Below are 26,225 nucleotides of genomic sequence, written 5' to 3'. Positions count from 1 at the left end.
TTCAAATCACGAATGTCCTTAGTATCTCCCACCTGCCTGCCCGCATGAACTCTGTATGCACACAAGAACTGGCCTCAATCATGGCTGCTTGAAGCTACATTTCAACAGTTTGTGACGTAGGTGAAACACACCTATAGGAGGCTGCATTCATTCCAGAGCAACTATGCAATAATGGGCTAGGTCAAGTAATTGAAGCGAAGATTGAGCAAATACCATACATGCTTTGCTATAAATCAGCATGACTTCGAAGGTCATTTGCAGATACCAGCCAAATCTGGACATCCTGCAAAATATGCCAGGGGATATTTGAGTCCAAAAACCTTGATTGCCATGCAAAAATACAGAATTTTCATTACTTTCTAGTGTGACTGAATATTTTCAGAAAACTTCTGATAGACTGACATGATATATTACCAGTGTGAATTTTCAGGTGGTGGAATGTTAAAATAAGTCTGAACAACAGAACATAATACTGATAAACTTCAAAATATTGATAAATGCTTTGTGGAATGTTACAAAGTAACAGGGTAATGTTACTATTAAAGTAGATTATATCCTTGCTGTGATGTTTCGTCCTGATTTCCCAAAATCTTTTCCAACCTTACGCTACCAAGGTACACACACAAACACCAAAAAATCCTTATATGGTTAGTCAGTCATCGTTAATAGCACATGAACAGTTAGTGTTCTCTGTTAAAACCCAGCATGCTCAGCTGGGAGAGGTAACAAATTGTTCACATGTTCTCATTTTACAGTGACTAACTAAATTTGTCAGGTTGTGTGCTTATCTTAGTAGTGGAAGCTTGGATAACCACGACAAAACTGCAACAAGACTAAAAATCTCTTCATAGTAACATTATTTTGTACTATACAACGGTGTTTATGTGAACATTTTAAGAACTTCAAGATGAACTTTTAGTCTACTGTACTTCTAGAAGACAAACCTTCACCAACTGTACTATAAGCACTAATGATACTAAACCATAAAGATAATCACATGTAAACAGTATGCATAAAGCTCATGTGACTTCTGAATATATAATCTTCATTGTAGTCACAAGTAAAACTAGGCTGCAGTTCAGATAACCAATATGGAGCAGGACGACTCCAACTCACTTTTGCTCATGATTGTACATATTTTCAAATAATTTATTCACTTACTAGATTTTTTAAATAAACTCAACGTAACTGCTGGAGCAAACAATATTTACTCATTAGTTATTCTGGCCTGATGGAGGGTCTGTGTGTACATTGAAGTACTGTCAGTAAAAATAAATAATGTTTGCTTGGAAGTTTGCAGTGATAATTTCAATTGAAAAAAATAGTGCTTGAAAATATGGTTTAACACCCCTTCTCTCCCTCACACACACACACACACACACACACACACACACACACACACACACACACACACACACACACACACACACACACACACACACACATATATATCTAAAAGTCCAGAGGTGAATGCTAACATCAACCAAGCTACAGTTTCGTACACTGGCAAACTGTCAAATACTGCTGGAAATTGTGCCATCAAATTTGAATACATTATCTCATACAAAAAGGGGCATCTGAACATAATATTTGCTAAAATAGACTTAAAATACACTGTTAATTCATAATTCGTCATAAAATTGCACTGAATATTGCTGAAATAAAATAACTGTACATGACACATACATTACTCAAAACACTAAGACATGTTTTTTTTAAAAAAACTTTTACAAAACAATTCCAATTTGACACACAAAAAAAAGGACACAGGAATCTCAAATATGCAATCAGGCTTTTTCAATCAATTTAAAGATTCCCATATTACAAAATTTCCTTGTTCCAAATATGTTTGGTATTCACAACAACGAAAATTCAACTTCATACAGTTTTAGTTACAAGGTTGTACAAAATTTGGAATCTGAGTAGTATGTATATATATATAGTACAAGAGTGAAAAATTTCAATCCCAGATCTTGACACAGTCCATTAACAATTGTGTTTGATCTAGATATATTAACAAATATGATGCTTGGGATTAGAAATAAAGCACTAAAAAACTCTGTAACTTGGGAGGGGAATGAAAGCCTTCGAAATAAATATGAATTGTTGTTTTTTTATGTCCATTTTATACCCAGATAGGCTAATCGGGACTGGACTTACAGTTTAAAGTGGGATCCGAACCACCGTGCAATGTGCATTCACAGGGTATTGAACCTGGGACACCTTGATTATAAGGTGACGACGTTACCACTACACCATTGGGGAGGGCCAAAAGCCTTCGAAATGGTGAGTTCAAAGCAACACTAAATTAAACTCCATCGTACAATAGCCCTCCAAAGGCCAGCACTTGCCAAGCTGATCTTCATTGGGTGATGTATGATCAGCTAATCGAATTTCATCCACAATCTACTCTAGGCTTCAAGACTGGAGCCTGCTACTACTGTTTTTCACGTAGCTCCCCACTTGTCCTCAAGATGCTAGGTAAACACAGAAATTGAACCAGTGATGAAACCCAGCACATCAAAGGTAACCAAGTCAGTGCTAACCATCTGGCTATACAGGACCCAACACGTTTTACTGAACAATCTCTGTAAATCCTATGAAAAATTATATAGAGCCTTTCATTAGAAGGCACTGAGTGAAAGGAAACACGTAAAATTACTTTCTCTTGCCGTACTTTTTTCAGGGTAGGTTAACGCCTGTTATTTTGAGCAATCAAATTACACCGCACAAATGAGACGAAAGTGAAAGACTGATACGAAATGAACCACCTACGAACACGTAACACAAACAGTAAAATGCATGCAGGAAGATGTTACTAACGGTACTTACTTCATGGTCGATCCTACCCACATCCCAACAGGTGTTATGGGCTTCCGCGGAACCACAATGGACACCTTCCTGATGATTTTCTTCACAGACGGGGTTGCGTCCTCGTTCCACGTTGGCGGGAGCATGCCTATCTCCATTTCTTCAGATTCTGCACTTTTCGATTTCTCTCTTTCCTTGTCTTTCGCCTGGGACACACCTGACTTATCAGTCTGCGTTCCCGCTTGCACTTTTTCCTTGTTCAAGTTTGTACGTTTCTGTTGCAAATCTGCACGCGTGGGCGTGATCTTTATCTTGGGACCTAGCCTGTTTCTCTGCTTGGGGGGTACCGCTGGTTCGGCAGCTGTGGATGCACCTGCATCCAGTGATGTTCCCCTTGCTGGTTCTGCTTCAGAAACACCTGAAAACCCATTCATCTGCTCAGATTCCTTTGGTGCCTTTGGAGTTTTGCGTTCCTGTAATAATTACAACATACTTGAAATACAGGGAATCACAAGAGGATGTGACATATTCATCAGTAACATTGTTATCCATCATCAAAACAGGAACACAAGTGTATCATGTTTGCCAAAGAATTTGCTGGATCTCCTGTTTGAAGTAGGACCTGCACCACTGTACATGTGCCTGTACCAATGAACAAGCCCAGTGCCCCTTGATTACAAGTCATGAATATTAGGTACGAGAGTCACTATTTATATTTTGAGCCTAACAATGAAAAAACAGGAATTTGGCATAGAAAACTGCTTTATTGTTTTTCGAAGTATTCTCCTTTACGGTCAATACACTTCTGCATTCGTTCGAACCATTTGTCAAAGCAGTTTTTCCAATCTTCTTGAGACACCTCCATAATATGGTTTTTGAACGCATCAACGGCATCTTCCACCGACGAAAATCGTTGTCCACGCAATTTATTCTTGACATTCGGGAACAAGAAGAAGTCATTGGGTGCCAAATCAGGACTGTACGGCGGATGACCCATCAATTCGATTTTTTGACTGTTCATAAAGTCGGTTGTTAGACGAGATGTGTGACAGCTGGCATTGTCTTGATGAAGAATGATCCGACGGGGTTTGTTTGTTTTCCGTATTTGACCGAAGACCTCTGGCAAACAAATTGTTGTGTACCATTCAGAGTTGACCGTTCTACGCTCCTCTAAAGGGACAGTTGCCACATGACCAGTTTTCCCGAAAAAACAGGTGACCATTTGTTTCGATGTGCTTCGAGCGCGAACAACTTTTGTTGGATTGGGTTCATCTTGAAACACCCATACAGTCGACTGCTGTTTACGTTCCGGCTCATATGCATATATCCATGATTCGTCACCTGTTACAATCTTATATACGTCTTTTGAAGCACCACGATTGTATTTATTGAGCATTTGTTTGCACCAATTGACGCGAGCGTCTTTTTGAGTTTTTGTCAAATTGTGTGGGATCCAATGAGAACATACCTTTCTCGCAGCTAAACGATCATGTAATACTTTATATATGCTGGTGGAACTAATGCCTATGGTTGCCTCAATCTCATAGTATGTCACATGACGATCTTGCAGTGTTAGGTTTTGCACAGCATCAATGTTTTCTTGAACAACAACTGATTTTGGACGACCTTCGCGAATCTCGTCGGTGAGCGAATGGTGGCCATGATTAAATTCGTTATACCACCATTTCACAGTGGCAAAGGATGGGGCTTCATCGCCAAATGTGGAAGTAAGTTGATCGATGCACTCTTGTCTTGATAATCCACGTCGAAAATCGTAAAAAATCATCGCATGAAAATGTTCACGAGTTTATTCCATTTTATTGTTGTCGCGCAATATCCAAGGCAACATAAACAACACAAATCAAGCTATTGACAAAACATTTGAAGTACGTTATGGTAAAATAATGCCAGACGATTCCGTGCAAACGTCAAATCGCGCCTAACTTCAATCAGTGTTGCCAAGGCTCAAAATATAAATAGTGGCCCTCGTAGTGATAAGCAGGAAGGTTAATTAAGTACGAGGGTTGCTATTTATGTATCCGGAACTGGCAACATATCTAATATATCCATCGTAAAGTTGGACATTTCTATGGTATATGTACCTAGAACGTTGTGCTTACAGATGCTATTTTTGTTTGTTACAGGGACTTGAAACTTTCATCCGAGTCCAACAATGGAATTAACTCGAGAACATTTTCGAGCAATGATTTTCTATGACTTTCGACGTGGATTATCTCAACAACAGTGCATCGATCAACTCACTTTGACTTTTTTCGATCTAAAAGCACTGTATATCACTGGTTTAGTGAATTCAATCATGGCCGTCGTATGCTCACGGATGAATCTAAAGAAGACCGTCCAAAATTGGTTGTTGTGCCAGAAAACATTGATGCTGTGTGAGAAATGATAATGCAAGATCGTCATGTGACATATCGTGAGATTGAGGCATCCCTGGGCATTAGTATGACTAGCATACGTAAGATATTGCATGAACATTTAGCCGTGAAGATGATTTGTTCACGTTGGATCCCGCATAATTTGACAATCTGCTCAAAAAAAGGCTTGTGTCGATTGGTGCAAACAAATACTCACAAAATACAATCGTTGTGCTTCAAAAGCCATGTATAACATCTACACAGGTGACGAATCTTGGATCTATGCATATGAGTTCGAAAGCAAACAGCAGTCGACGGTGTGGGTGTTCCAAGATGAGCCAAACCCATTAAAAGTTGTTCATGCAAGAAGCACTTCGAAGCAAATGGTCGCCTGTTTTTTTGGGAAAAATGGACATGTGGCTACAGTGCCACTAGAGAATCGTAGAACCGTCAATTCTGAATAGTACACAACCATTTGTTTGCCAGAAGTCTTTGGGGAAATCAGAAAAAACAACCAGCGATGCAGGATCATTCTTCACCATGACAAAGCAAGTTCTCACACATCGGTCCAAACAACTCAGTATTTGACCGGTGAAAACATTGAATTGATGGGTCATTCACCGTATAGCCCTGATTTAGCACCCAATGATTATTTTTGTTCCCATACACGGTTAATGATTTTCGATGCCAGAAGAAGCGATTGATGCATTCAAAATGCATGTTTCCGAGATACCTCAATCGGAATGGACAAAGTGCTATGAGAATTGGTTCAAACGTATGCAAAAGTGCATCGATCACTATGGAGAATATTTTGAAAAACAATAAAACCATTTTCAATTATACCTATTTTTTTTTTGCTTGTTATTTCGGATACATAAAGAGCAACCCTCGTATAATCTTTTCTAACTATTAACCTTATCATCTCGCAAAAATTCTAACACTTAAGTGCTTAATCAAGCAAAGCCTATTAAATTTTTGATAAAATAATCAAATGTTCCTGAAAACAGTTTTTATTAACTAAACTTTGCAGTGTTACATGCTAGAGTTAGACTATCAGTAAAATTGGCGATAATTTTACTGATTTGGGGTGAGCTGATATAACATAAATACTCGTAACCCATGGTACAACAGGCTGTGGGGGCCAGGGTCTACCTACTGACTGCCACACTCACTTCCACCTGCTGAGGTGGAAGATCATCCAACCAGTTGTTGGGTGACCACCGGTCTCATACTAGGGTTGGCCCAGCCCAGTTTTCCCCACACATTTTTTTTCCAGAAAAAAACACCAAAAAACCCACTCAAAATGTGTTTTTTTTATATAAAATGTTGTAAACTATTGCTTTAAATAATTGTAAGGTTCTAGAATTGTCAACATTTTGAGAAAGCTTGCAAAATAAAAGCTTAGCCAAGCTTACAATACTCAAAATAAAGTCACAGTGGGTTTTTTCCAGGATATTTATCTCAAATCATGCTAGAAATGGACTTTTAACAGAAATAATACGAACTTACACCCAACAAAAAATAAAAAGGTCTGAAATATTTAGATAAAACATTGAACGAACAAAGCTTATAATTTTGAAATGTGGTAGCACTTTAGATATCAGTCCCTTCCGTATGTGCGCAAGCCACATAGTTTCACCTGTGACGATCAACTTTTACAATAATATTTTCCATTAATAAAACAGTACAAAGAAGAATCGAGTACATGTTATTGAAATGTCGTGAAAGTAGAATAAAGTTAATTGTGGTATAATTAACCAAAAAAACACTTTTCAAATGATTCATTTCATTTCTCAAACTTTAGCATGTGTGCAAATGTTCTGTTATCTTCCCAATGCCTTCCACTGAGACAATGACCCCTCCCTCCCTCCAGTTCAGTACATTGATTGAAGGTAATGGGTTGCTTGCCCATGTAGGATAAATGTTATTTGGGGTTAGGAGCTCTATGCCCCAAGAAGTCTAGCACTCTCATAATCTACCAAAAATTTTTTTTCTTAAAAATAGAGGGTGTGGGGTACTTACTTAAGTAAATACAATGCATACGTATACTTTCATATTTTGGCCATTTTTGACATTTTCAAACCTTTTTAGAGACTAAAATTTTGAGCTTGTGTATAAAACTTTCAGGAGCATTGTGACATTACTTGCACTGTAAATTCACAATAAAATTATCGAAACCTAATAGACGATTTAATGGTATTACATGTGAGTGAAATTGAACAATGTTTCAAGATGGTGAATGAAAAACTGACTTTCCTCATGTTACACACATGCTCTATACCATGCTCTCTTTCCCCAAAATTGTCCAAAATGCATTTTCGGAGTATAAGGAACTAAACGGTCATTGTAGATAATCAGTCGGTCCGCAATTTTGCAGTAAAACTTTTAAAATTATATTTCATAGTTTAGGAGAGGAATGGTGGTAAAATCGCGAACATACATTTTGCCATAAACGAAAAACCTTTGGAGTTGAAATTTTTACAGTTACAAGATAAGTTAAAGGATTGATGTCATATTGTATTTGAGAAAAAATTGTCACCATGCTTAAAGATGGTGGACGACAGACTGATTTAACATGCCTTGCGAGAGCTTTAAGTTATGCAAATATTTGAAGTTAGATTTTCGTAGATTAAGAAAACCAAGTCTCAGCTACGTTAGGACATTACTTGAGCTTGAAGTTTTTAATAAAAAACTAATATAGTGTGGGGTTTTGGATGGGGCACCAATTTTGAGCAATTTTAGTTTTTAAGCTGAAATTCATGTCGCATGTCACAAATAGATACACCCAGGGAATTATTTAATTTTGCATTTGTATTTATTGAAAGTATTTCAAGATGGTGGATGAAAAATTGATTTTTCATATTCTGAGGTAGCTCCAAATTCCGATGCCACTTTCAAATATCTGCCTAAACTACATTTTCGGACAAAAGAGACAAATATTTTAGGGAATTTCTGAAGCCATGGCGTGACAAATAATTTTTAACAATATAGTGCATATGTATGTTTGGTTCCAAATGGGGCCACTAATGTTTTGTCCATGGGAACTGTTAGTTTCATAGCAACCAGATATTTTGGAGGATGGATACAGTATTCCATTTGGATGATACAGTATTCCATTTGGATGAAATCAGTCAAGACAATTAAATATGTCAACCAAAATTCTGGCATGGTTAATACACGGAGGAGATATTTGAACTTGAAACATCCACAAAAATAATGGTAAAACACAACTGTGAACAAACTGTATTGAAGCAGATTTAAAAGTGTGTGTGCAGCTACCGTATGTTGTATAGTAGGTAAAGGTAAGTTCCCCTTGCATATCCTGGGTGTCTACTCACCGGGAATTCCTTGAATTCTGGGAATTAAGCGTGAATAATTGGCTCCGTGAATTTTGCTCAGTAAATGTTAAAAAATTGCAACATTTATTAAATCCATATCCCATTAAGGGCATCCCTGATGTTGCAGTGGTAGAATCGTTGCCTTGTAATCAAGGGGTCCTGGGTTCGGTACCCGATCATGAAAACCTACGACGATAACTGGGGGTTCGTCGTCTGACCACACATCACCCCGTAATTGGTTGTATGATCTCCCACCTCACAGTGGGAACAGGTGGGAGTGTGGCCACAGGTCGATAGGTAGACCTGGACCCTCAATGGTCTATTGCAGCATGTGTCATGTATGTTTTTAGTTTAATCATTTCAAGGTGAGACACCTTGATTGTCCATTCTTAACTATGTTAACAGAAAATATTAAATAGTTTTTGATTCAGTGAACTAAAACAATACAAATTGAATGGTCCAATACATTACTATCAGGGGAAAATGTACTTCATTTTTAAAATACATATATTTATAAACATGACATGAAAAACCCAATAAACCCAGTTTTGCCCAGGTTTAATTGGGTTTTATCTGAAAAAACCTGAAAAAAAAACACCTGGGTTGGGTTTTTCGAAAAAAAAACTGGGCAAAATGCCAACCCTCTCATACACAGGATGAAATCTCAAGACAAAAGTTTTTACACTTTCCCCAGGAGACTTGAACCTGTGCGTGTCCTGTAGCCAGAGCCCAAAGCATAACACCTTAGACCGCAGGGCCATGGTGCACAAAGGGCTCTAATCACACCATCTCCACAAAATGTCAGAGATCGAGAATGTGGGGGCAGTACTTCCACATCCTTCCATGTGCCTTCACAGGAAGGTGCAATGTGTACAGGAAACTATATCAGACACAACTAAGTTTTGTAATGGATTGATTTGGTTTATTTTACTTCCCTTTTCTGACACTTTTGACTAATCATGAAGATGAGGATGAGTGATGATTCTGATAAAGGGACTCAAAGAACACACATGCCCGGGCCAGGATTTGAATCTGGAACCTCTGGCATGCTGTGCTAAGCACTAAATTTGGTACACTACAACTAAAAGACCTATTGCACCCTGTGTTCATAAAGTCGCAATATATTCAGCGAAAAGGTTGCCATTTGATTGTGAATATGTGAACACCTTTCTTGAAATATACCTTCTGCCAAGAATGGAAAACACCAGTCATCTAACTTAACCCCTTTTGGGACTTTTGCGCATGGGGATTCATCAAATCCAACATAATGATATCAGGGCAAAAGTTGGCATTGTTAGTCCACATTTGTGACTCCACTGAAAAATAGTGTGCGTTTTGACACGTGGAGGGAGTTTCTACTCCATTCATTCATGGATACAGGAATGAATTACAATTTCTTCACTCAAACGGATGGTGACTTTTGGCCAACCCTGTATATTACTGTGATATAAATTAACCTGATTGGTTAGTTTGTACAAGAAACTGCAAACAATGAAATCTTGATTTTCCAGATGTCAATTAGTACCCACAGATAGAGGCTTGCATATTACGTTTATGATGGAAACACAAAATGTGAAATAACACACTGTAAAGTTTATTTTTCATGTTTCTGTAAGGTGTTCCTACCATGTTTTGTCACGAAATGATGCGAAATTAACTGCAAAATGGAAAAAACCTCTTAAATATGGAATTTAGTTTATTTACCGTTTTTAAAGTCAGAATTATCCTGCAAGTTATGCAAATCACGGAAAATGGATTAATTTTGCTGTAAATACACGAGAAGTAAAAATTACTACTTTACACAGGAATAAACTTAATACTCTGACAACCACATAAAATTGCTATTAGAAGGGAAACATTAATTTTGTATAATAAGTGTACTTTTTGAATCAAATTTGGGATTTTATTCACTATTTTAACACCAAAATGCCATTTTATATACTGCTTATGGTCCCGAAACGTGCCCAGTTTTTGTACCGAAATCTTGAAATTTTATTCACCATAAATATATACCCACAGATCATGTAGTTACACAGTAAACACAGCTACAATTTGTATAACTTTACACACAAGGAGAACATGACATTTATAACATGCAGATCTAGTTTAAGATTAAAGTTCTAGGATCAGCACATTACAGGCAAATGGTTAGCTTTTAAATTTGAAACGAGGTAATCAACTTGGCTTTTCTTTCAAAAAATGTTGTGCTCTACTGCTGCCATACAGAAGTTTAAAAAACTAATGTCACGCGACTCCAATGACAACTTACCTTAGGAGTTTTCTGAACAGGTGTGGTTGGCTTTGGCAGAAACGAAGTCTTTTTGGCACTTCGGATAATTTCCTTTTCAGGGTCATTTACTCCTAATGGTTCATTGAGGAATGTAAAGTGCTCAGCTGTTAGTGGGATATCATTCTTCTCCACTGAAAGGACAATGATCAAAATATTAATTTTCATGCCACTAAAGTACCAATGTAATCAGGGTACACATATATCATGTGAAGCAGATCCTGTCCACAGACATTGAACTGTATGGCTCTCTATATAGTGGCTCCACTAAAAGGTACATTTGGAGGGAGTTCCATGCTGCTTATGACAGCCAATATATCCTATAGCAAAAGCTTCAATACTCTAGTCCCTATAACGCATAATGAAAGCAGTGATGGAACTCAACGTGTGTTGATTTAATTTCTTGTTTTGGTCTTTGAAACTTAAAGAGGATGTAAGAATAGGGCTCAAATTTGTAATTTTCTTACTTTGTACCACTTTTTGCGACAATGAACATGAATTATGATTCGATGTAAACATCCACAAAGATGTCCATGTTGGAATTCAAACTCTTGACTCCTTAATGGTCATATCATGGAAATAAACTTGATAATTGATATGGACTAAAAGAAAGTCACACACTGGGTTAATACGAACCAGGATGGATGATAACTTGCCAATTTGTAAAGAATATTATTTTTACAGTAACATATAAGTTTTCTTGCATATGGCTGAAGGGTTAATACTGAAATTACCATCAGTCAAATGAATGATTTGTACAAGACAATCCTGAAGCTATGAGATAGTGATGTACAGTCACGGACACTTCTGGGTTGTAACAATCCCATTGACGTATAATGGGATCCTTACAACCCAAAAGTTTCATTTGATTTGATTTAGTTTATTTTACTTTGCATTTTGTGCCTCTTGGCTAATTTGCGAAGATGGGGATGAGTGATGAAATGATGAAATTGATGAATGGACATTCACAAACAACCAAGCCCGACCGGGATTCGAACCTGGGACCCTTGGCGTCGCAGCGCGATGTGCTAACCACTCGGCCACAGGGTCGGGCACACAACAACAACCCAAAAGTGTCCGTGACTGTACAACAACTAGGAAAACTAGCACATTAATCAGCATGGCTATTTTTCTTTCCAAAATTTTTGAAAAATTAATTTATAATAGGATAATAAAGTATGTAGAAGGTAAGAAGATACTTATAAAGCAACAAAATGGGTTTGTAAAATCGAAAACAACAAAAAATGCTATTTTTGATGTAATTTATAACATTCTTTCAGCCATGAACAAAATGTATTCTGTTATCGGAATTTTTTGTGACCTATCAAAAGTGTTTGACAGTGTAAATCATCACATACTACTAGAGAAATTAAAATACAAATAGAAAACAGAGCGTAACCATAAATAGCATTCATGTTGAGGGGAATAAACAACGTGGTTGATAATATAAGACGTAAGCGAGTTACTAAAGATATATCCGTGAAACTCGCTTGCGTCTTATATAAATAGGATATCCAATAATGGGACACAAACAACACATTACTCCGATTTGAAAGATATGACCTTCCAAATGCCCAAGTTTGCTGATGATACAACAGCTTTAGTAGATTCTGTTAACGATTGGACCCTAATTCAAACAATGGAAAAAGCTCTTACTGAACTACAAAGCTGGTTTTCAGCAAACAAACTTTCTATGAACAATGAAAAAACTAATATAATAAAATTTGGTATATCTAGAGCCATAAAGTCATCTATAAAGCAAAATAATTTCACAGTAGGGCATACCACTATAACAGCTACTTGCAATACAAAATTTCTTGAAATATTTATAGACCAGTGTCTTAACTGGAAGGTTCACATAGATCATTTATGCGAGGCTAAACACCATATGCTACCAATTAAGAACTTATATCTATGCTATATCTATATCTATTTTTCAAACTTTGAAAGCATTTTGATCTATGGTATTCAATTTTGGGGGAGCTCACCACAATCGCAGAGGAATTTTAAAATACAAAAAAAGAGCATTGCATATTTTGGCAAATGCACACTGATATATTTAAAGCTCTTTTTTAAAAAAAATTCAACACCAAGTTTATACATACTTCAAACACTGGCTTTTGTACACAAAACAAAATTGAACTATCCAAAGAACATAGACACTCACAATCCATTCCTTTTCTGAAATGAAAGGGTGTCCTATGATTTTCAATTCACCCTGTTAATGTATGTCTAAAGAACTGTAAATAATCGTCTACTTCCTTTCTAGTGATTTTTTGCAAGGTTAAAGTCCAATTTTGGGTTGTTACAAAAAAGTGGTCATCTGTTCCAATACATGTTTTAAACCATAAACGCAGAGACGTGAAATATGTCACATTTGGTTTTTTCGACTTTTGGAGCATACTGTGACTCAGGCAATGTTAAGAGATAAATGTCTTGAGTGCTACACAAAGAGCCTTAAGCATCCTATTAGTATTTAGTAAAGTTCAATATGATTCTGAATAAATTGGGGGGGGGGGGGCGTTTGCAACTTCCCCCGAAAAAAATTTGCTGCTTTTTCATTAAAAATTAAATTTTTCTCTGAAAGTATCAGAAGCTAGTCCGTAATTCTTGCCACGAGAATGAAACACATATCCGGCAAATATGCAGGTTCCATTTTAAACCATCACGTTCCGGCGTTGCCAACGTGGGGGCCTGATGAAATTTAAGTTTCGTGAAGAAATTGTTTTATTTAACTTTCATCTTCTTCTTCTACTTGATAAATGAAAATTAAGTTTATTCGACCATGGACATATTGTCTAGTGTGTACGGAAGAAAACGAGGTGTAAGTTTTAACTCTAGGATTCATAGTTCCAGAGAAAACAATTTTTGGAATTTTAAATTTCACGTCCTGGCGTTGCCTACGTGGGGGCCCGACGAAATTGAAATTTTGTAATGAAAAAATAAGATTAATAACTTTCTTCTTCTTCTTCTATTTGGTTAGTGCAAATTGCATTATTTCAACAATAGGTGTGTAGCTGAGACTGTACTGAAAGAAACAAGCTATAATTTGTAACTCCAGCATTCGTAGTTACGGAGATATAAATCTTCATTTAAAACCTTGCGCGATTTTAAACTTCCCACTGAAAACGCGCTGGGCGTTTAAGGGTCTACCTTTACTGTGCACTAGTGCCTTGCAATAACAAAGTTGAAATTTTGACACACATTAGAGGAAGGTCTAGTTACGTAGTGTATGCAACTTGGCTTGGATATCTCTTGTCCCTTTTGTGCTACACAATTTCCAAAATCCACCATTTTCCAGTGATTGTTTTAATTTCTTGCATATTCAACCACATATAATATGGATTGGGTGTTATATATGGAGACGACATAATGTGTGCATACTGAGCTCACATCAGGGTTAAAAGAAAAATTAATGCCACCTTCCTGGTTGGATTACAGTTGCAACAGCAGGCACACAAAATATGCATTTTTTGACGCATAAGGCTTTTTAAGGCATATTTTGGGGTATTTTATTTGCTAACATAAACAGGCTGAGGGTATTTTGATGCAATACACGTGTTCCTTGGTGAGAGGTTTGTTTGGTGTGTAAATATCACTAGGCTGTGATCACTAGCTCCAAAGTTATTGAGTCATGAAGTTAGCTCTGAGACTCATTTCCCAGATTTGGGTCATATTTTCTGTTGCGCACCTGCACCACCTTCTTCCACAGGCTATAACTCTAGAACTATTTCTCGGAGGAACCTAATATTTAGAATACAAGCCTTCCAGACACGATTGAACCTTCATGCCAAATTTAATCCAAATCAAAGAACCATGACTTGGAAACTTTTCTGAAATTGGTAGATTTGACATAGAATGACCCTATTGTTACCCAAACACAAAATAATATTTCAGCTGGTACAAAAAGGGAGATGAACACCATTACCCATACTTACAGTAAGAACGTATCTCTCTTATTGACCTCAATTTCTTCCCATTAGGTGCATAGTAATAGATGTCTCCCATACGTGAAACATTGGGACCACCTAGAAAAGTTGAACGGTACACAAGTTCTCGCTTCCAACCTGTTGAAAGAGAAATTCACAAACATGATCACATGTACCAAACGTTGCAATTACAATAAACTAACATCTTAATAAATTTAATCAGCTAAATTGGTAGAACTGGACACCAATCTTAATAGGGATACCTCCATTCAATGGATATCACTGCAACGTCTTGAAACAGCTCAACCAAGATGAGAAGAAGTGTAGCAAGCTCATGAAATAAAGTGGAGTCATTTGTTTTCTTCTCACATTTTCATCTTGCTTGTGTCCGAGAGCCTCTGTGTATGAGCATGAATGATGATTAGATGATGAACAGCCAGTCACAAAGAACACCCATGTCCAATCCAAGATTTAAACCAAGAACCTTTGGTGATAACATCGTGAGACAGCAACTCAGTCTTATACTGTCACCCTGTAATCAAAGAGTCCTGGATTCTCTCCTATATGTATTATACAATAGTTTGTATCTTACTTAGAACTGTAGATTTAGTCCCATTTAGCCTACTTGAAGGATCTTCAAATAATAAAAAATATACAGTTAAACTTACATTAGTCGAAAAAGGAGTCGAATAAAGGTTCAACTAATATTAGTTGAATGACTACTTCGACTTATATTAGTCAAAACAATTTGTCGATGTTCCCCATCAATAACTTTCGCTGGAGCTCACATTAAAATTCCTTTGTTTAGGTATGCTACATTTCATGGGAGATCCAATTACATACACTCTTAGCAGGTCAAAAATAACCAGCATTTTCTGATATAGTTGCTTTAACTATATTTTAATATATGTGTGGTCTCTACCTTTCTGAAATATGTTGCACAAAAACCATATTTTAAAAACATACAACTGAAGCTGTTTGTGCAATTCTTATGCACTTATCTTGCAAGATATGCAATATTTACAGAAAACAAATAACAGGGTAGAGTATTTTTATGAGGTACAAAACACTTACTTTATCAGGTGCACTCTATGAAATTATTTGAGACAGGAATCTTAATCACAAAATGCAACTCGGATGTTTTGCTTGATTGATTTGGATTATTTTACTTTGCTTTTCTGCCACTTTTTGGTAATCGTGAAGATGAGGATTGAGTGATGATATGATGAAGTTGGTGAAGGACATTCACAAAGAACACCCATGCCCAAGTAGGTATTTGAACCTGGAACCCCTGGCATTAGCATGCCATGCCAACCACTTTGCTACGTAGGTTGGCAGGATGTTTTGCTCGAAAACCAACTGAAATTAAATTACCAGTTTTGATTAAAAGGAAAGACAAACTTTACACTGAAGAAGCTATGAGAAAAAAGTAAATTATGTTTGTATTTGTGTCCAAATTTATTTTCCTTTTTACCACTGAAAAAATGCCTCTAGTTATCACAATATTTGTACATAGCCTACTAAACTGCAACAATTTACATTTATTGCAACATACGAGGGCTATTTTTTTTTCTACCTCCGATGGCGCCGCCAGGTGGGCCGTGAAGTGCTAGGAAGCGGGGCATTCCGCAAGGTGATTGGCGTTCGCCCTGCCACTAGCACCACCACTGCCAAGGTCAATGCTTCAGTTGAAGCTGAACGAGGGGCACGTAGAGATGTCTGCTACAATTGACTCCCACCAAGTGTGAGGTGTGTTACTGTCTGACTTTATGGAGCCAGCGACCACAATCAATGCAGCTGCATACTGTGAGACAGGCTACGCAGAGCCATCCAGAACAAACTGAGAAGCTCGCTGTCTTCAAGCATTGTCTTGCTTCATGACAATTCCCGACAAAATGTTGCTGCGTCAACTCAAGACCTTCAACAATTACACTGGGAAGTGTTTGTTCACTTGAGTAACTTCCACCTTTTCCTGGTGATGAAGAAGTGGTTGGGAGAACGGCGTTTCCACACCAATGAGGAGCTCCGGGACACAGTGCAGACCTGGCTCAAAAGACAGGCGGCACCTTTTCTTGCAGAGGGTATTGGAAAGCTGGTGCATCGATACGATAAATATCTGAATCCTCTTGGGGCTTACTTGAAAAGTAGATGATCCATGTACGTAACATTTGTCAATAAACCCATTTTGCTATTCACTGTGGTTTTGATTTCAAGCCCTATTGAAGGTTGGAAAAAAAATAACCCTAGTATCTATGTTGGAATGGACCATATTAGTGAGATGTCACGCTGAAGATTGAGTCCAAGCAAACGAGTCACATGGTTTTAGCCTATTCAAAAACATATAGAGTTTTCTAACAGAAGGTGTACCTTGAAGAATTGTGACAGCAGTGGGGAAACAAAAATGTGATGCGTATTGTACATGAATGTAAAGATGAGATTTTGGAGAATATATCGATATATTACACATACCTTACAGAGGAGAATAAAAATAATAAATGAATTAGGAAATTGAGTAAAGCGAATGCTCTGACTGGCTTCCGATCCGAAAGGACAGCTTCAGTCACGTGACCAAGCTGAACTCCCCGAATTCATATTGGCAGCATCACTGAAGGTGGGCTCTGTCTGGCTTGGTTGAGCATCAGCTGTGTTCGGAAACAGAATGGATTTTCTTTAAAAAAGGATGATTTCTTAACTCTGGTTATTCTTTACCTTAGCCTCTGTAAAACATGTGTAATATATAGACGTATTCTCGTAAATCTCATATTTACATTGATGCACGGCACAACATTTTGTTTCATAACTGCTGTCACAGTACTTAAAGCTACACTTTCTGATGGAAAATTCAAAGATTTTGAATAGGAGAAAACCACATGCCCCTTTTGTTTGGACTCAAATCGTGCTCAGTCATCTGCTGTGACGTCACCACTAACATGGACCATTTTTAAATCATTCTAAGACAATCAAGCACTTACCCATTTCTAAGGGTCTCCTGTACATAAAACTGGAAATATCAGATTTTCGTCCACCTGCACTTGATATGCTGACAGGACTACTGGCAGAGCTGGACAGGCCCTCGTCTCTCGTGGTCGCTGAATAGGAAGAAGGGGTACTTTTCGAACCAGGTGTATTCATTGCAGATGTACTTGCTACGGGAGTGTGAACAGCGTCTGGATATGGTGTGGTGGCAGGCGAGGCAATTGGCTGTGGCGTGACAACATCTAAATCATCATCATCTACAAATTTGACATCTAAATCATCATCTTCTACAAATTCACTGAGTTCAGTCTTTACATGCACTTGTGCCACAGGAACACCATCATCATCATCATCTCCTTCTTCTTCTTCATCTGCTGAAAAATCATCTTCTGGCTGCACAGAACAGAAGTCTGGAACAAAAAACAATTAGAGCAAAATTAGTCCCATGCCTAAAATTCAAATATAGTAGACTTTCTTACATTCTAACTAACTAACTCTCTAGCCTTCTTACACCCAAAATTTATGGCTGCAACAACACAAGCCTTCCATCTGTCCCTACTATGATAACGTAATGGCTCATAAGTAATATTTACTAAACAAAATATACCAAGATCAATCCAATCTTTTCCATCCATACCGATTTCCTTTAGGTCCACCTCAACCTCAACGTCCTTGGCCTTCCTACAGGTCCTTACCATCAGGTTTGCAAACAATAATCCTGTAAACTCTTCTCTCCTCCCCCATTTGTGCCACATGGTCTAAGTCATCTTGATTTAATTATTTTAATAATATTTGGACATGAATACAAATTATGCAGTTCTAAATTATGTAACCTTCTCCACTCACCTGTCTGCCGATCCCTGTTAGGTCCGAATATTTTTATGAGGATTTTATTTTCAAATACTCTTAATTTGTGTTTCACTTTTAATGTAAGCGACCAAGTTTAGGTACATTCTTACATTCACATGTTTGGAAAAAACACTCAGTTGCTGAGCACAGCAGTTTTCTTATACACTAAAAAACTTTACATGTGACATTTCCAGCCTATATCAGGGTCTTCCTAAGAACTAAACTTCAGTTTGAGGAAGATCCTGATATAAACGTAAAATGTAGCTCAAGTGATTTTAGTGCATAATAAAAGTATCTTGCTCAACAACTGTAGTGGTCCTTTTTAAACATGGAAACAAGGCTTAATAGGCTTATTGCCCTGCCTTGAATTGTACATACAAATTTCAGCAGCTAACATCTACAAGCACAAAAACTTCCGCAAACTACTGTTTGGCACAGCAACATTAATTCACACTCAATTCTGAACTTTTAAATAATTTCCTTATCCTTCAGCACATCTCACAAAAACCATACAGCATAAGGAAGTCAACTTTATTACATCGTAGCAGTTTAACAAATTTGGAGATAAAGAAATGGTAATCTCTCCTGCATTGCACCTAAAGTTCTGTCAGACAAGACTTTAAGCATGCATTATGATCCACTGATTAGTGGATGCTACAGATTAAACCTTCTCAAAGTTAAATTAGAAATTAAAACGATCACTCACCTATTAGTTTTTGGTATGGTGTTGTTACATCGTTCACATCCGGTCCACCTTCGAACCCAAAGAAATCTTGTTCATCTTCTGATATTGTACCAACATCGTCTTTGGCATCACTCTCGTCATTGTCTTCAGTCAGCTTCTCGGTATTGTGTACTTTGGCTTCTTTCTCCGGTTCTTCATTGCCAGAAGGCTCATCATCCACCTCCATATCACCTTCATCAGCAACAGATGCTTCGGCATCATCCTTCTTATTCTCATCTTCCTCGTCCGACTCTGGTTGTTCTTTCAAAACTTCTAGCTTGTCATCATCATCATCATCTTTGATGTTTTCATCATCATTCGAACTGGGGCTATTTGGTTCCAGCTGAAGTTTCCACGTCTCGTCTGATGCCTTACCGTCCTCCTCGTCCTCAGATTCTTCAAATTCATCCATTTTTTTATTACTAGTGCTGTTATCTTGAGGGCTGCCATGTTCCTTGGCTTCATCATTATGCTCCGTTGATTCATCCTTTTCCTCGGTTTCACTTAACCTTTCCTCAGATTCACCTAAAGTCTCACCTTTAGTGGATTTATTTTCTTGACGTTCCTCGTCTGATTCGCTCTGAGCATCGTCATTTTTTACTTCATCGGACACCTCCATAGGTTCATCAACTGCTTGTTCACCAATTTCATCTTTTGATTCGTCATCAGTATCCTTAGACTTAGAATCATCGGCAACACTTTCAGCATCTGATTCATTACGAATACTGTCCTTTACTGCTTCATCAGCTGCAGCATGATTCTTCAATTCATCGTCTGAACTTTCATCCTTCGAGCCACTTTCAACATTATCATCCCCAACACTGCCCTCATCTTCATCATCCCCAGAACCATTTTTCAATGAATCAACTACATGGTCAGCACTTTTACTATCGTCCATGGATTTATCACTTTCCATACTGGGTTCTTAGATAATTTTCCTGCAAAACAATAAGGTTTCTTTTAATTTGTTCAAATTCTTCACATATTGGGATTGTGCGTTTACTAACTATTTATATTTAAAATATATATATATATATATATATATATATATATATATATATATATATATATAAACACTTATGTGAGTGAATATTGTTAAAAAGTCCTATTCCTAAAAATCCTAGATTGCTTTTTAACATGATGAGGTATTTTACGTGCTGACAACAGTTACCTGAAGAAGTGGAGCATAGCTCTGCAAAACGTCGTAAATAGGACTTTTTAACGATACTCACTCACGTAAGTGTTTATATATATATATATTATTTCAAATTCTACACAATTACTTGAAATTGAAAATTCAACAATAAGTAACATAAAAAAATTACAAGAAAACTGCTGTTCTTAGGGACTGAGAGAAAATCATGTTGAAATCCATACAACTTACACCCTTTTATTTAAAACGTTACACCTAGTATTGTTTGTTGATTTTTATCATTACCTGTCTCATGCGACAAAAAAAGAATATAAATTACATGTGCTTTAAAGTGTGATTGAATAATTCAATAAGGATGGATATTTTTTAATCTATACTTAATGATGCTGCTTCATCACTTTCATGGTATTATGGTATTATTTTTTCTAATAACCTGGCATAGGCAGAAAAGGCAAATATTGCCTCCACATCTACCACACAAGTAATGTTATTTGACTGAAAATACAAGAAATGGAAAAATTACCAGAAAATTAAATTTTTTTTTAATGCAAATGGGACAGGCAATAATCAAGCCAAGATACACATACTTAAGATTGCCAGATTTCTAAAATAATAAAACGGCACATATAGACACGGATATAGTAAAATTTGTTTTTATAACATTTTTAAACATTACACAATCAATTGCAGTTTAAAGCATTGTTAATGTCGAATCTTTAACATTTTGACAAAATATCGCGAGTAGCTTCTTATTCGACATATCGACAAACAGCAGTTCTACGCCAATGCTAATATGAGGATTGAGTGATAAATGGTAATTGGTATCCAATTAGGTTAGATATATAAATTGTCATTAATTTCTTGTTGTATAAAATGATTTTGAAATTTGAATTCGTTTTTTCCTTTAGCTAAATACGGGACAAATCAGCATCCCGAGAACATTTTCCGGGACATTTCTTTAAAAAAGGGGGACAATCCCGTATATACGGGACATCTGGCAACCCTACACATACTACATAATCAGACCTTCCCTTCACGAATGTCAGAACACCAAATTGTTATTGCAAGGCACGAGTGTACAGTAAAGTTTTAAAAACATGTATTTGAATATGTGACCACTTTTCGACACAAGCCTTCCAGACATGATTCAACCATCATGTCAAATTTTATCAAATCCAGGGCTATGACCTCAAATCTTTCCTGAAATTGGTTTAACCCTCACTGCTACGGGCGAGTATCCTCGTCCAAGGAATAATACACTCATATGCTATGGACGAGTATACTTGCCCAACTAGTTAGCTATTTTTAGATTGGCGTCCGCACAATGCAGGTTCAAATTTGTTGATCACTGATAGCTACTGCCATCTTGGGAGATACAAAGCAACTATGTTCATGTATACTGAAACCTCTAAGCTACGGGCGAGTATACTGCTCCTAAAGATTAGCCTATGCTTTTTGAGTTGTGGAATTGCCATGTGAGTTTGTGAAACTTGTTGTTGATAACTTCTGCCATCTAAAGTGAGAACGGTCATTGTTTTGTATACTTTGCACATTATTATTGTTTGCAATGGCTTCTAGTCGCGCAAGTACGAGTGCTCTTACCGATGCTGAAATTGCCGAATTTATTACAAATGATGAAAGTGATGAGTCAGACAATGATTTATATGCTGAATCAGTGATATTGATGATACACCCATTTTTTGACATTAGTTCCAGCTACAGCAAAGAAGAAACAACATACCAGAAAATGTCATGTGTGTGCCAAAAATGTATTGTCGCACTTTGTGTAGTACCGTGCTTTGAAAAATACCAAATTTTTAAAAACTAAGAACATTATGTGTGTATTGTTATGTGTATATTAGATAGATAAATGCTAATTTGTTTCCCAACAAATATTAGCAGTGCTCCCTTTTATGATACATTTTCTTGTACACACATATATAATAATTAGAGACCGGAAGTTCAGGCATTTATTTTCGTTAAAATAGGCAGGCAAAAGGCATTTATAATGTGGAAAATAGGCACTAAAAATGAAAAAAAAAAAAGGCACATTTGGAAGTCACTTACTTTTATCTATAATTTCTGGCAAAATGTTAAAATCTACATTGGGAAGAGCATTTCAATTTTCTCCCTCTTGATTGCACACAACTACAAGGTGTTTTTTTTTTAAGTTCTCAACATTCATTGATAGGCGTCTGTCAGAGAGAATGTTTTTCATAATAGAAGTTATTGGAGCATACATAAAACAAGCTAATGTAGCTGGACTCATTTTGGTAACAGCATTTTCACCTTTTAGAATATCACAACTTGTTTTCAATTGTTTCAAGTCCTCATTTGCACTCACTATCCGTTAGCACTTTTCCGCAACAGCTGACCCCTTTCCTCCTGGCACTTCCATCATCTGCTGCATAGATTCCTCGTAGATTTTCATGGATGCTATAATTGTAATTGTCTCTGGCAATGCACCATAATGTGCAAAAATAAACTTGAATAGGACAGGAGTTTTTTCACTGAAGCCGCTTCATTTTCTGAAAGAGCATCTATCACCTCACTGATTTTTTGAAGGTCGTTAGCAATATATAGCTGCTGATATCCAGGTTCCCCATCTGGTCAAGACTGGTTGCTGAGGTAAACTAAGCTCAGGCGCAACTTCCTTAAATTTTCGGGTTCGAGAGGGAGATTTCAGAAATATCTTCTTTGTGTTCGAAATCAACCTGTCCACTTCAGCAGTCAATCATGCACAAGGAAATGTTAACCGAAAGGCAATATCCTAACTCAGCATGAAATACATTTTTCTCACACTTTTCTCCTTCAGCAATGTTGAAACATGCGTGAGTTCAATATTACTTAAATAAGACGAAAAATTACTCACATACTAAACGGAAGAAAAATAAATGCCAACAACGTTTTTTCGGAGAAAAATAACTTATATACACATTTTTTTTAAAAAAATGGTCAAATTTCATTGAAAAAGGCAAAAAAAGGAATTATAATTAAAAAATAGGCAGTGGGGTCCCAAATAGGCAAAATGAAAAGGCTTCTAAAACATTCGAAACAACATAAGAAACGTATATCCGGAATATATCAATATATGCAGTAGGTAGATAAAAAGAGGCATTTTGCAAAACTTCCGGGCTCTAATAATAATACAGTGATTTCATATACAAAAAGTTCTTACAAAAAGTATATACACGTTTATATAGTTACCTATGTGTATTGTGTGTGTAATTTTTTTGGTGATAAATAATAATATGTACAACTTTTTATCAGTTTCTGTTTGTTGAAAAACACTAAAATCTTTAAAATCGAAAGGGAAAAATGGTACAAATTAAACTGTTAAAATGTAAAAGGTAGTTAGCACAGCATGTTATTACAATTGAGAAAGTCCGTAGCAGTGAAAAGGTTAACCGTCATGGAATAACCCACATATCTATTATGGAATAACCCAGATATCTATTACAAATATCCTGTGACAAGTGCATCTTCGTAAGACTTTGAAATGAAATTCATTGAATGAACATCTCTCATAAAAATATATATTACAAAGGTTCTGTGTGTTCAATGATACTTGCAAGTTTTATAAGAGAATTAGGAAGTGTTTCAGAATAGTGGAAATGACTGTGAAAGTAAATTTGAACATTCAAAAAGTAATTAGCACATTCTAGTTTCAGAAGATAATTATTATGGCTCAGAAGTTGATGACCTAAAATATGTCAAAAAATTCTTTCAAAATGACCTAAAAATTATTTTTTGCTGAAAATGAGAGCTTGATTTCTTTTTTTTTTTCATAAATCACAAGAGGGTAGTTGAATAATTCGATAATACCCGTCGTTTGGTGGTTTAAACTACTAAAGCAACGGATAAAAACAATTAAGTGCTAATTTAGTTTTCTTTATTTTTACTCCAAGGTAACATAAAATACAGCAAAACGTTTTTCTGTATAAGTCATCCATCTTCTTTCAGAGTGGACCTTGCACGACACAGTAGTCAGCTAGCATCTGAATGTGTTTCCCATACATCAGATTATATATTTCTTTAAATATTGTGACTAATTTTAAACCATTATTATTCTGGTGTCCGAATCATCATTGGTCCTTTTACTGGCATATTAAATCATACCATCATGGGGGAAAAAAAAACACAAATAAAGAACAAAGACAAACGAGGGAATCTGGTAAATTTTGCGTCACTGATGTTTCAGTATAATTTAAGGCACAGGGACAATAACGGGAGCGAATTTACAATACCGGACCCCTCCCCGATTTTTGTAATATTTAGCGTACTCACTAATTGAGGCCTCCTAATAACGAATTTGAAGTTAAAATTTGGGGGTCACGTGTAGAAATTGCAAAATAAGTTAAATTCAGTGGTCCGTGATCGGAACAGACATGTACGAGTTCTCACTATTTACTGGAAGATTTTGTGTTTCCAATACTTAAAAAACGAAATATACATTCCTGACATTACTACGACCCCAAATTTTAACTATGTTTGCCTAACCTAACCTTACCGAGAATGGTCAGTGGGGCTTTTGCTCTAATTGTGATAACGAACTGATAAAAAATATTATTTTCGTAACACTATAACGGCAAACGTTCATCGAAGACGCCATTTTCGTAAATTGCCTTCGTAGCATGATGAAATCGCCATAAAACAAAAGGAACTTGGGCCAAGAAAAACATTATTTGTGTGTAACTGTACAAGCCGGTACTAATGCATATTACCAATGATGACAACTCGTACATAAAGCTTGCAGTTAGCTTACTAGAATGAAACTTGAAGGAAATAACGCTACTCTTCGTGGTTATACATTTCACTTCAAGGATTTGCAAAGCCAATACTGAGCTCAATACAACATGTCAGAAGTTTACCACGATCAAACCGAGAGCGTTACAAATTGTCCTTGAAGTATGGTCCTCATTATTATGGTCGGTATACACACATGCTTACCCAAAAGAAGGTTGCCGTTTTCCAAGGTGGTTATCTTTCCAAGCCACAATACTGGAGAAATAGCGTGTGCCGATTAACATATAATTACATTTCAACATGACATACACAATTAGAATAACTAAACTGGTTACAATGCTTGCACCATGGCAGTATGGTGTCCGTCATCAATCTTCAAGCGCTAAATGTGCGCAAATAAGTAACGTTCACTGTTCTCGAACTAATAAGAAAACAGAGCTATAATTGCCTCTCCACACTACACATTGTCACTTCTTGCACGTTATCTTCACTACATAATATTTTTATAATTACAACAACGACGCACGAAATATGGCCGCAATTTTCCGCCACAAGCGATACGACTTAGAATACGTATAGATTGCCGAGACGTCTGGACATTGGTTCTAGTCCTCGTTCCCTGCTAGGGGTGTGCGAAATGGAAACTTGTGGTTGTGGGTAGTGCTATTTTTGGTGTGATTAGTTTCGCATTTCTGAAATGAGGTAAATCTGTATTGTTGGAGTAAATTACATGGCATAAGTAAAAATCAATGAAGTCTGGTTTGGTGTTTGGTGTAAAGTTTAGGGGGCTAATATCATGGCGGACATATGGCGCTGGCGATAGCTATGTATACTTTCTAACTCGTTGAAGGTATCCGTATTACAAAAAAACTACCACCAGAAGGAGCTGTAAAACAACAAACCTAAAGAAAGGAATCGTGATAAGCGTATGGGTAAAGGTTTGTGCAAATTATCCATCAAAAATTGCATAATCTAAGTGATGAGATATACTTTATTATATGTTCCTGTGACTAAAGAGATTGTGTGTGAGGGTATAG

General features: G+C 36.7%; 1 protein-coding gene across 2 annotated transcripts in view; it reads right to left on the bottom strand.

Moving 5' to 3' along the window:
- Positions 1 to 25,759, bottom strand: part of LOC145981051 (uncharacterized) — a 71,202-nt gene extending 45,443 nt beyond the window's left edge. For both annotated transcript variants that reach the window (XM_083114153.1, XM_083114154.1), the window contains exons 1-6: positions 25,393 to 25,759; positions 19,272 to 20,227; positions 17,713 to 18,126; positions 14,750 to 14,878; positions 10,794 to 10,945; positions 2,833 to 3,284 (exon numbers count right to left, since the gene is read on the bottom strand). In XM_083114153.1, coding sequence (XP_082970279.1) covers positions 2,833 to 3,284; positions 10,794 to 10,945; positions 14,750 to 14,878; positions 17,713 to 18,126; positions 19,272 to 20,205 — 2,081 coding nt within the window. In that variant the 5' untranslated portion in view covers positions 20,206 to 20,227; positions 25,393 to 25,759. The remainder of the gene's footprint in view (positions 1 to 2,832; positions 3,285 to 10,793; positions 10,946 to 14,749; positions 14,879 to 17,712; positions 18,127 to 19,271; positions 20,228 to 25,392) is intronic.
- Positions 25,760 to 26,225: the final 466 nt, after the last annotated feature.

The sequence above is a fragment of the Lepisma saccharinum genome, chromosome 28, assembly GCF_977018435.1.
Source record: "Lepisma saccharinum chromosome 28, izLepSacc3.1, whole genome shotgun sequence".
In the NCBI taxonomy this organism is placed as follows: Eukaryota; Metazoa; Arthropoda; class Insecta; order Zygentoma; family Lepismatidae; genus Lepisma; species Lepisma saccharinum.
This window is presented reverse-complemented; position numbering and strand designations above follow the sequence as displayed.